The following is a 12,201-nucleotide window of genomic DNA, read 5'->3' on the forward strand; positions in this document are numbered from 1 at the left end:
GGTTTTTAACTTGTTCACTCAGTTTGGTTAATTTAATCACTATTATTATATATTGTATCTTTTTTATTGTTGTGAACCAATAACCGCCCCAAGCAGTAGTGTACTGGAGGGGCAGGGTATAAATATTTTAAATAAATAAATAAAACTTGGGGGAGCCCCGCTGTTTTTGGACTAAGTAAAGTGAGTCGATTTCGACTCCTGGTGCCCACAGAGCCCTGTGGTTTTCTTGAGTAGAATACAGGTAAGGTTTACCATTGCCTCCTCCCACAACTCCCATAATCCCCAGCCACAGTAGCTAATAGCCAGGGATTATGGAGTTGTAGGCCAACATCTGGAGGAGGGCCAAAGTTGAGCAGACCTTTTCTAAACCCTGGCCACATCTCCAAGTGGGGCTGGGAAAGAACCCTGCCTGAAACATTGGAAAGCTGCTGTCAGTCAGTGTGAGCAGACAATATTGAACTAGATAGACCAACCGTCTGACTCAGTATAAGGCAGCTTCCTGGGTTCCTGACATTAGCCATTGATTCTAGTGATCTTTAGGATCATTTAGTGATCTTTAGTGATCTTTTGGATCGATTCTAGTGATCTTTTGGATCATATGGATCATTTAGTGATCTTTAGTGATCTTTTGGATCTTTTGGATTGATTCTAGTGATCTTTTGGATCATGAGAGCCAGCGTGGTGTCGTGGTTAGAGTGCTGGACTAGGACCGGGGAGACCCGAGTTCAAATCCCCATTCAGTCATGATACTAGCTGGGTAACTCTGGGCCAGTCACTTCTCTCTCAGCCTAACCTACTTCACTGGGTTGTTGTGAGGAGAAACTCAAGTATGTAGTACACCGCTCTGGGCTCCTTGGAGGAAGAGCGGGACATAAATGTAATAATTATTTAGAATGCGACACTATTTTTAGAAGACTGAGACACTACATTATGAGATACACACTACTGCAAAGCTTTTTTATTTTTTTAAAAAAACAAAATCAGAGAAGAGCATTACTTTGCTTCCAGATTGGCCTGAACAAGAAACTAGGGAGATCTTGTGTGATCCTGGTAGCCAATTGTGTCAAATCAACACTGGTTGAGGCACAGGAGTTCTCGCAGCCATTAGCTGGACAAGATGCATTTGGAGAGAAGGGCAAGAGGCTGACAGGCTGCAGCCATTAGCAGCAAAGCTCAAATCCTCCACTAGGTTCAAGCTGGATAACAATGAGTTATCCTCTTGCATTTACAAAAGTTACAGAAATAAAAAGAGTTAACACACCCAAGCTTTGCAAGAGCTGTCAGAAGATGTCAATTACCCGTCTCATTTGGGAGGGAAATAAAAGCTCTCAGCAAACAGGGTTTTATTTTTAGGCAGCCTAAGTGATGGCAAGATTTGACAGCTGCAGAAGGTCTTAATTATCGTACGTGAGTCCTGCTCACAGAACTGCAACGATTCTGGAGCCGCAGCGGCGCCACCGTTGGCTTCAACAGGAGACACCTCTCCTTTGTGGATGCTGCTGTTCATCCAATGGCTCCACCAGGGACGGCATTAACTATGAATTGGTGACTGAGGAGAAAAACAATGCAGAACTGCAACCTTTATGGATCACAACGGAGACTGAATGCGATTAGAGCAATGTAATGCATTTCCTTGGGAGAGATTCAGCTGCTCAGCACAATTAAGGCTGAAGCAAACATATGAGCAGTCAGGAAATTAAGTAGCCGCCAAATCTACAGACAAACACCCCAACTACTCTCCTGATGCAACACTCCTCCCCATTTACACCTTTCTTCTCTGACCTAGCTTCTCAAGTATCCTCCCTCCATCACTGCCTCCTTCCAGCATAAACACTCACTTAGTATAAACCAGGGCTTTTCAACCTTGTCTCTAGAGATATGGGTTGGACTTCAACTCCCATCATCCCCAGCCACAATGGCCTTTTGGCTGGGGATGATGGAAGCCACATCCATCATCGTCAGGGAAGCCAAGGTAGGGAACCCCAGAATAAGCCATCCTAAAGGATATTTTGCCTTTAGGCTAATTGCCACTCTCTATGCTCTACAAATGATTAAGTGAAAGCCAACATAGCTGATCATCTGTGTACAAACTGAGTGCAGATTGATTTCAGAGCAGATTAAGTATATTAAGTATAGATTAAGCAGAGGCTATGGAAGTAACTTCAACGAAATGCAAGCAGTTGGTTTGTGGGTCAGACTGTGTATTCAAGCATCCAGAAAAGAGCTCCCCAAAATTTCCCTGATTAAATCAAAGCCATTGCATCATATTACCATAGTAAGTTCATTTTAAATTGCCGTGTTTTGCTCCTAAAGACAACATAGGAGCAACACAGCGAACAGGCAGCTTCTCAAGAACTCCAGGGAACAGAATTTGATTATACAAGCCGACCCCGCACAGAGCATCTGTGCGCTCTTTGGGGCCGGCTACCTCTCTCTCCTCCCGCCTCAGTCTCCGGCCGGGCCGAGTGCGGCCGCCATCACGGCCGGGTCCGCCACTACCTCACATCCGGGCCTGCCGCCGTCTCCGCGGTTGTGCCGGACCCACCGCCACACCGGACCTGCCGCCTCATCTCGCCTCCGCGGCTGCCCGACCATAGCCCACTACTGCCGCCACGGCTGCCCGGCAAGCCAATTCTCCCGCCACCGCGGCTTGGACCGCCACCGCCACAGCCCGCCGCCACTGCGGTGAAATCAGTTTAGACTATCGTCTAAAAGTGCTGCATATCATTCAAATATAATAGTCAGCTCATTCCAAATTAATATTATTTATTAATTCAAATCAGATCTTCCAAAGCATATCCAACAAAGCGTGTGTATCTGTTGCTATAACTAAGCGAGAGTTGGGGGGAGATGGTATATAACATTTTGCAGAAGTCAAGTCTTGAACAATTCCCTTTTTAATGTATTCTTGAACTCCACTGTGCTGTAAGAATGTAACCAGAAAATGTTTAAACAGCACAGATAATGTTCCAAATATTCCTGTCCCTGTATAATAAAGCTCTGATAGTTTTATATTGCAAAACACTGCATAGACTCCCCATATTTATGTAGGGAGGGGGGAAATAGTGAAAAGACCTGGTGTTCGCTTAGCATAGTATACAAAGGATCAACAATTCAAGCAAAGTTTTGTTTTGTTTTTTACACTGCGGCAAAAATCACCAATACATTAATTAAGTATTGAATCTGCCCAACCCTCTAGGTCATGCAGGGAGGACGCTCTGTGTCCCTACCCCCTCCAAGGTGAGGTTGGTAGTAACTCTGGAGCAAGGCTATATAATATCCTGTAATTGTGCTGTGTCACCAGACTTCCTCATTCTGACGCCTTTCATCATGACCTATCCCAGATTTATTTAGCTCAAGCCTTTGATTTAATTCTGCTGAATTTTGGCAGGGAGGCCAGGAACACCTGTCTTAATTCTTGAGAACAGACAACAGAAGCAGTCAGTCTTGGAAGCATTTCACACTATAAGAACACATTTGATACTGCAGTAAACCTCCATGAAGATTGATGGCCAACTATAACTGATGTTAAAACACATGACAGTCTAGCCTCACTGAAATCGGTTTCTTAAAAAAAAGCAATGAAGTCCCATTCCTTAGGAAGGTATAAAATGAGGGTGAGAATTAGCCTACCTAATGGTCCAGAGCGGTGGATTGCTTGGGTATACTTCTTATTGACACTTAATTCCATCTTTCTGACAAATTGCTTGTTTGAATGACTTTCCCATCCTATTTCACTTCTCCAAGCAGCAGCATAATACTCTGCCTGATGCCCTTCTGAGAAAGATGAAGAGTTTAAAGAGGGAGTTCTTCTCTGCGAGAGAGTCCTTCTTGGTTTGTTTTCAGGAAGACCCTCCTGTTCTCTCAGGCTTTTAATTAGAATTAATTTTAATAATTTAAAAAACTTGCTTTAATAATTTTATTCTATTGTTTTTAGTTGTCATGTATTTTAATTAGTGACTTTTAACTATTTTAAATTTTGTACACCGCCTAGAGATATACCTATCAGGGTGTATAAAAATATGATTAAATAAATAAATCAAGCAAGCAAGCAAGCAAGCACGCACGCACAGCAAAACCTCAGTATTCGCAGGGGTTCAGTTTCCAGCTAATGCTGTGGATATTGAAACCGCAAATACCAAGGCAGTTGGGCAATGCAAATCTAGGGCTTAGGTCCTAAGGGGGAAAGACGCCACAAAAATGGCTCCACGCACACAATAAAGTACCCTACTGTGCTCTGCGGGTCCCCAGCAATCCTGCAGTGCTCCCCAAGAGTCAAAAATTGGACGAAAGTTGCTGTTGATGGGAAATGAGCCATAAAATGGCTCCCAATCTCAAAATGGCAGTCAGAAATGACTTCTGAGGTCAATTCCTGCTACTCCCACACCCGTACATACATGGGTTTAACCCCCTTTTTGCTGGATTATTATCACATACACCAAGGTCGAGTGTCCAATACCCGACTATGGATATGCAAATCCGCAGATGCAGGATTTGCGAATATCAAGTTTCTCCTGAACAGAATATTAGCTGACATCCAGAGCAATGGAGCACTCTCAGAAGATGTTAGTCTGGCTCTCCAGGCTAGTGTAGTGCCTCTGTAAGCATGCCTGCAACTGTGCAACAGTTTTATGGGTGCACCAAGCCTCATTTGTTTCAATGCAAAGGTTTTTGAATTTGTGTTCCCAGATGTTGCTGGACGACAGCTCCCATCACCCCAGCCCCAAATCAGATTTGAAAACCCCTCTTCGATAACATCTGCACACCAGCACTAATGCATGTTTCATAAGTGCCGTGTTGCTCGGCATGTCAATCACTATTCCAATCCCTAAAGATAGTCCTCTTTTTAAAAGTTATATGCATGATATTTTATTGTTGAACAAATGATTAGTACATACCTAAACCACAGGTCATTAACAGACCAGGAGGCATCTATCGTCAGACAAGATTATAAGAAGGAATCGCAAATCTAGCCAACATTTGGACAAGCGTACTTTTATATCTTTAACTGGCGGCATGATTTTTCTATCAAACATCTACAGAGAGTTCCATAGAAAATAGGGCTCTCTCCCTCTCTCTCGTATACGTCTATGTTTATGAGGCTTCCTGGCCATACACTTTGGGGGATAAGTGTCATGTACATACTCTTTTAAAAGCTCTATGGTACTGAGAGGGTCAAGTGCAACTACTGGATAACACATTTGGCGCTGGAAGGATTGAGCTAGTCCAAAAGAAAATAATCACATTAGATCCACTAAGCTAGAAAGGAGGGGTCTGGTGAATGAAAAGCTTCCAAGGATATACTTCAGCCAGGAAGACAAACTACTACAGGAGGTTTGGTCCTGTTACTTCTTTAATCGAGATCATAAAGCCAGACTACAGCAAATAATCTTTGCTACTTTCCATCAGTGCCAATGTATGCGTACTTTGAGACAGCGTCAATTTATGTCCAATGCTGCTTTCCGGGTCGGGGAAAATATATTACTTCTCTGCATCAGCAGAGAAGTACTTTCCAGTATTGCAGGAACAATATCTCCCAGATAATGGACAATAATGCAAAACTGCAACCCAGCAATGACAATTGGGAAGTCAGTACCTTCCTCAGTAAGCCACCTAATGGTGTAGCAGGGAAGTAACTTGCCTAGGGAGTAAGAGGTTGCTGGTTCAAATCCCCACTGGCAGCAGCGATATTGGAAGATGCTGAAAGGCATCATCTCATACTGCACGGGAGATGGCAGTGGTAAACCCCCTCCTGTATTCTACCAAAGACAAGCACAGGGCTCTGTGGTCGCCAGGAGTCGACACCAACTCAACGGCACAACTTTACCTTTAACTCCTCAGCACAAGGATGACAACAGAAAAATCCCTAATGAACATTCCATCCTCTATGAAACAAAGGGTAATTGTCAGAGTGAGACGATTGAAAGAAACCATCTGCAGTTGTGCCAATTAATTGTTGACTCACTAGGATAACTTTTATAGAGCCTTTTCTGTTCCCCCACCCCCAAAAAGTCGCTGGATATCAAGAGCATAGAAAGGAGAGCAAAATTACAAGACCAAATGTAGATGCAATCTGGGGAGCTACTAGTATACTGGTCATCAGTATGCTGGGCTAAAATGAGCCAATATACCCAGCACTAGCAGTTAGAGTTCTTCAATTAACAGTTTAGCCATTAAAAATATTGTTCCCATAGCAAGTATCATTAGTTTTTACACTCTGTAAGGGGGGGGGGAGAATCAATTTGTAAGATGTAATTAGGTCTATCAACAGCTAGAATCATTAAATGAAAATTAAATATTGAGAAGCAGGATACTACGAGCCAGATATTTGGGGAAACAAGGGGAACATAGGAGAGGTTCGTCAGCAGGTGGCTACTCAGGGACGGGCCTTCTCTGCTGCTGCCCCGATGCTCAGGAACGTGCTCTCTGCTGAAATAAGAGCCTCCCCATCTCTGACAACATTCTAAAAGTCCTTACAGAGGCACCTGTCCACCAAGGCTTTTAATTATATACTGTCTGGGTAGTTTTCAACATTGTTTTAAAACTTTAAATTGTTGTAGCGTTTTAACTTTTTTCTGTTGTAATTTGTGTTGTTTTGCTGTAAACTGCCCAGAGACGTGGGTTTGGGGGCGGTAAACGAATGTGTTAAATAAATAGGAACTTCAGGAGCTGCTTTCTACTAAGTTAGACCATTGGTCCATCTAGCTCAGGCCTGCTCAACTGCGCCCCCCGCCGCCGCCAGCTGTTTTTGGTCTACAACTCCCAGCCACAGTGGTCAATGGCCAGGGATTATCGGAGTTGTAGGCCATCTGTAGGATGGCCCAAGTTGAGTAGTCCTGATCTAGCTCAGTATCCTCTATACTGACTGGTAGCGGCTTCCCCAAGGTTTCAACTGGAAATGGCGGGGATTGAACCTGGGACCTTCTGCATGCAAAGCAGATGCTCTACCACTGAGCTGCAGCCACATTCCCAGAGTCGATCTCCATGGGCCTCCCATCCAGACGCTGCCCACATCAAGAACTATTTAGCTTCAGCAAGGTGGCTGTGTAGTGTGCCCTTAGACCATGCTCAGGAACCCAGATTGGTCCTCATGACCTTGTGAGATTCTGTGGTTAACATCTAGGGTTGGCCACTGTCAAGAGTGTCAATCCAACACAGAGGTTCCCAATCTTTGGTGCCCTAATTTTGCTGGACAAGAACTCCGATCATCCCCAAGTTGTCCAATATCATCACCTGGGAGCCCCAGGTGGGGAAGCCCTGCTGTAGACTGACTCAGCAAGGCAACTCCGAAGTTCGCAATGGTTGTTTAACACTCTCTCTCTCACACACACACACACACACACTTCCACAACATAATACATCATCCTTATGACTAAGCAAAAGCAAAACCAATTGGAAAAGCTCACTTCCACCAGCATATGCCATATTTACCCAAATAGAAGACTACGTCCAAGTTTAAGATGATCCCCTTAGAATTGGCAGCTTATACCTGTATTTACCTGAAAGGAAGAGGACTCTGCATTTAAGATGAGCCCCTGATTTCTAGTATCACAGAACTTGGGGAGGTTGGATTCTGGTAAATACAGTACAGTATGTTGCTAGGACTCAGGAACCCAAGCCCAACCCAAAGGCACTCTTCCCCCTGGACTTCGGGGCTGAAGTCTAGGGCCTTCACACCCCCTGGGTATGAACCCAAATCCTCTTTAATCTGTCCCGGGTGGCCGAGCTGTGCTGTGCCAGGCGTCTGGGCTGTGAACTATGCTGGACCCCAGGTGTGACCTCTACTTTAGAGACAGAGGCAGTTAGTTAGTTGTTTATTTACGATCTTAGATCTAAGACAGAGGCAGGAGTGGGGAAAGGAATATGTGGGATGGGAATATGTTACATTGTGTGTTTACATGTTTCTGTCCATGCATATTTGAATAAATATGCCTGTTTTATATTATTCTTACATTCTTGTGAGTTCAGCTGCTGTTTATTAAGTTATTTGTTCAACTGTTCATTTGCCCTCAAGAGTCCACATGTTAAAAATACTGGGTGTGGGGAGGGGGTGGTGGTGCTTAACTTGTGGCAGGGTCCAGGCTCCCAAAATTACCTGGGTGCACCTCTGGCCCAACCACTAATATCTGGAATACAAATTCATTACTAAGTAAGTAAGTAAATTTATTGCGGTCCTTAGACCAGCTTAACATTTAAAATAATACATTTATAATTTACAAAATATTCAAATTGCTAATACAAGTTCTACAAAGTTTGGATGCAACAAAAGAAAATTGGCCACATTTATAAAAGTAACAGATTTAAAATTTGACAGCAAAAAATCCAAGTAAAATTGATCCGTATGGCAATTCATTACAAATGAAATGCATGTGGTCAACCAGTGCCAATACAGGTTTAATTCTGCAAATGGAAAGCAAGAAGGTGCAAACCCGTTGCTTGAACTGGCCAAAATCATTAAAGAAGAATGAATTACACTGGGAATATATAAAAAGTACAACGATATTTTTACCCCTGAATGACCTGTGCTGCGTTAAATTCCTCTCCTTCACTTACTTAACATGTTTTTTAAAGTGCAGAGTGTTCTACATGCTCTCTCTGTCTGGCTCATGTATAACTGAACAATATGCATCAACCATACCTCAAGCGAGGTTTATTAGCGCTGAGAAATGAAGTCAGGCTGAAAAGCAGAGTTTCCCTCTTTGCAGCCGAATACCTTTCCTGTTCTCATTTCAAAAGGCACTTTGAAAGGTGTCTCTATCTAAACGTAGGGCAGGATGGGAAAGTTTTGCTTTTTACTGCTGCAGTCGTGGTGGTGACCTTGTAAAACTAGAGCATGCCGTGGCTTAACGGCTTGTAGGTAAGTACGTTACCTACAACGTACTTGTAGGCAAGTACAACGACTTGTAGGTAAGTACGTACACTCCAAGGTCACGTTTACAAGAGGTGTTCAAACCCCTTGCTCCTCCAATAGCAGTGCCATTACATGTCATGTGGGCAGGATCACATGATCACTTCCCACTCTCCCACCGGCCTATCTGGGAGCACAGGTGCTGGAAATGATGTCAGCTCACCTACTTCCCGCAAGATGCTTGCTTATTTCGTCATTTATTACATTTAGCGTATTTGTATAATATGATGTACAAAACTATATCGCTATATAAAAATGCCTCAGGGCAGTTTACAATTTAAGCAAACAATGTAATGCAATGTTTACACGCATTATTGTAGCAGCATAGGACTGAACCACACCAAAACAATTCCCAAATCACAGTATTTCTACCGGGCCTTAAGACATGCAGGAGCAAAATCCGACTAGTACCATGACAGATACTATATTTACTGTAATCCCCTACTAAATGGGCAAAGAGACACCTTTTTAACTTGGTGATTCTATTTATTTAGCTGGGGGAGAGTAACTGGCCCTATCCATTCCCAGCACAGGACCTCCAGTGACTGTTGCTGGTGTTTATCTTATTTGTTTTTTTAGATTGTGAGCCCTTTGGGGACAGGGATCCATCTTACTTATTTTATTTTAATTTTATTTTATTTATTGTTTCTCTGTGTAACCACTTTGGGAACATTTGTTGAAAAGAGGTATATAAATATTTGTTGTTGTGTAAAGAATGAGTTAGAAACCTTCACGTCCACCTCCTCTCGCGATACAAGTACGGCTTATGAATTAAGCATATGTGGGAATGGCACATTCCTGTAAATAACAACACACTTATTGACCATTGAGTTTTGAAGGAACCTCTCGAAGAGCTGGGAAGAAAAGCATGCTACAAATCAAAAGTTTAGCTTTTTAAAGCTCGGATCAATATCATGCTAAGGTTATCTGTTCCATAATAGGTTTCAGAGATAATATTTCCACTGGTGTGTGTTGGGGCGGTAGGAGGGAGATTTCGCACACACATTATGGATTGTGACTGGAAAAAGAAGTTAATGCAGATCAAAAATCATTGCAACGTTATGGGGCATTTGAAAATGATCACTACTCATGCTTCCGGTCATGTATTAATGGGACAGAAGCATCAGGCATCATCAACAACTCCTTCTCCTCTCCCCAGTCAGTGCAAAAGACAGAAGGTTTTTCTACTTTTCTCAAGCCTATGAAGTCCTCCATGCAATAATTTAAAAACCGAAAGCATAAATCAAACCAGAGGGCAACGTTTTAAAGACTACTGCCAACGATTCACACAAGGAAGCGCTACTTTACCATTGCACTGAGTGTCTCTTCCCAGTCTGGTCTTTCACGGGGATGAATGCTTCTCTGAAGCTCCGGCACAAAATCATCCTCTTCTGCATGCAAAGAAGACTTCATCATCCTAGTGAGGGGGAAAAGATATAAGAATTACAACTGTGGAGTAAGTTCAGCATTTTTCAGCATTCCAGTGCTTTAAATATGGCCACTGCCAGTCCCCAATGTCGTCCTAGCATTTTGCAAACTTGGTTTGCTGTTTTCATAAGTTTTGTAGGCCTATCTGCAATGGATCTGTAAGCTCACACTAGAGAACTGTTATCATATTAGCAATGTTCAAACTTGCAATTAATGTTACCCTTGCAAATTCACAGACTACATGGGGCAAAAGCACCAGTAACTGTAGGGTAAATTAATTACGGCAGCCATACCCACAAGACCAAAAATTAGTTGCATAGGAATGGTAGCTTCCGAACTGTTTTCCAGGAAACCCTGGGGTGCCTCATAAGCTTACTGGGGTTCCTCAGTAACAATATCAGTAACTGAACAAAGACAGTTTGCCCAACAAATGTTGCGTGCATTCCACAGTTTGACGCAAGAAAGAGGACAAACAGCCTTGGCCAGCGTTCTGTGTGCAGCTGAATGTGGCCCCCAGGATACACTTCTGTCTCATACAGGGGTTCCTTGAGAAATAACTGTCTGAAGAAAGAGCCCTCTAAAGGTAGAAACCATTAAAACCATTGCATGCAGAAAGCAGCACCTTTGTTTGGTGAAGTATCAATATCAATAAATTATCTTCCAACGAAATTTCACTATGAGAACATGGCACTTTTAATTAATGGCTTTGTCAGGTTAAAAACTTGGTAATTAGCACCTGCAGGAACCTAGGCTTTGAGGATGGCAGAGGAAAAAGGCTTTCCTGGGTAGAAAAAGAGCTCTGGGGGAAAGTACTGGAAAGGACTCTACTTCCCAGAGCTTCTCATATCATGCCTTCCATGATGGCACTGAGACGCAGCATGGCACATTCTCTTTAAGGGGCCTAGAAACCAGTCACGGGTCAACTAGGAATCCAGGTGCTGCAACAGAGGTACCAGCAGAACTGAGTAAATTATTTGACTACCCAGAGCCAAATATTTGCACAGGCCCAAATGAGACTGACTATTTGCAGTATCTGTACAATACTGGTGAGGTCTTGTTCATTCTCTTTATTTTGTATTAGAATTAATAGATCCAAAATTCCCACTAGTAATCTGGCTGCAAACCTCCGATTGTGCATGAGAGAGAACACAGTATGAGAGTGTACTGAGGAAAGACAACATCAAACCTCAGTGCCTGACAGACCAGCATACAATCCTGAGATTAACGGGCCTTATTAAGTCATTTCATACATCATTTCAGAAAAGGATTATTCTAGCTGACCCACCATAGATGGAAATGGAGGGGAGGGCAGAGAGAAGGAAAGCAAGCAGACAGATGGTGGATACAAATATTTTAAATACATAAAATGTATTCCAATTCCCGAAGTATAAACAGCATATTCTGGAGGCACCAAAGTTTGTATTCAGAGTGTTTGTGTTGCATATGAAAAGTCAGACAACACAAATTGCAGAACAGTGGCTCTTATAATAAAGTTACTTTATCTAGAAATGTTAATGTTGAGCTAAGCAAGACTTCAACTAAAAATACATACTTAGACACCAGTTTCATTTAATTTTTTTTTTTAAACCCATCAAATGCTCATTGAATAAGGGATAATGATGTGTCTCCACTCCCTCCCACCCCACCCCTAAAGCAGTTTGGAACCCTTAGAGAGAAAACATTAATTGCTCTCATTACAGCTATTCTGTCCCCATATCATGATCATTTCTTACTTATTCCGTGTCTATCATTACCACAAGCACAAATCAAGGACTGAGAGACGTGAGAAGTCACGGGTTTACCAACGAGAAAGATGCACATTGCCAACAAAAAGGAAATTAGGAGGAGCAGTAGGCATAAATCTC

The 12,201-nt window shown here is 42.8% G+C and overlaps 1 protein-coding gene across 10 annotated transcripts in view; it reads right to left on the minus strand.

Moving 5' to 3' along the window:
• ARHGAP32 (Rho GTPase activating protein 32) overlaps window positions 1-12,201 on the minus strand; it is a 247,763-nt gene that overhangs the window by 149,394 nt on the left and 86,168 nt on the right. For 9 of the 10 annotated variants that reach the window (XM_053269518.1, XM_053269519.1, XM_053269517.1 and 6 more), the window contains one exon: window positions 10,217-10,325. The exons of the other annotated variant lie outside the window; for it this stretch is intronic. In XM_053269518.1, coding sequence (XP_053125493.1) covers window positions 10,217-10,324 — 108 coding nt within the window. In that variant the 5' untranslated portion in view covers window position 10,325. The remainder of the gene's footprint in view (window positions 1-10,216; window positions 10,326-12,201) is intronic. 10 annotated transcript variants of the gene reach the window in all.

The sequence above is a fragment of the Hemicordylus capensis genome, chromosome 8, assembly GCF_027244095.1.
Source record: "Hemicordylus capensis ecotype Gifberg chromosome 8, rHemCap1.1.pri, whole genome shotgun sequence".
NCBI lineage: Eukaryota > Metazoa > Chordata > Lepidosauria > Squamata > Cordylidae > Hemicordylus > Hemicordylus capensis.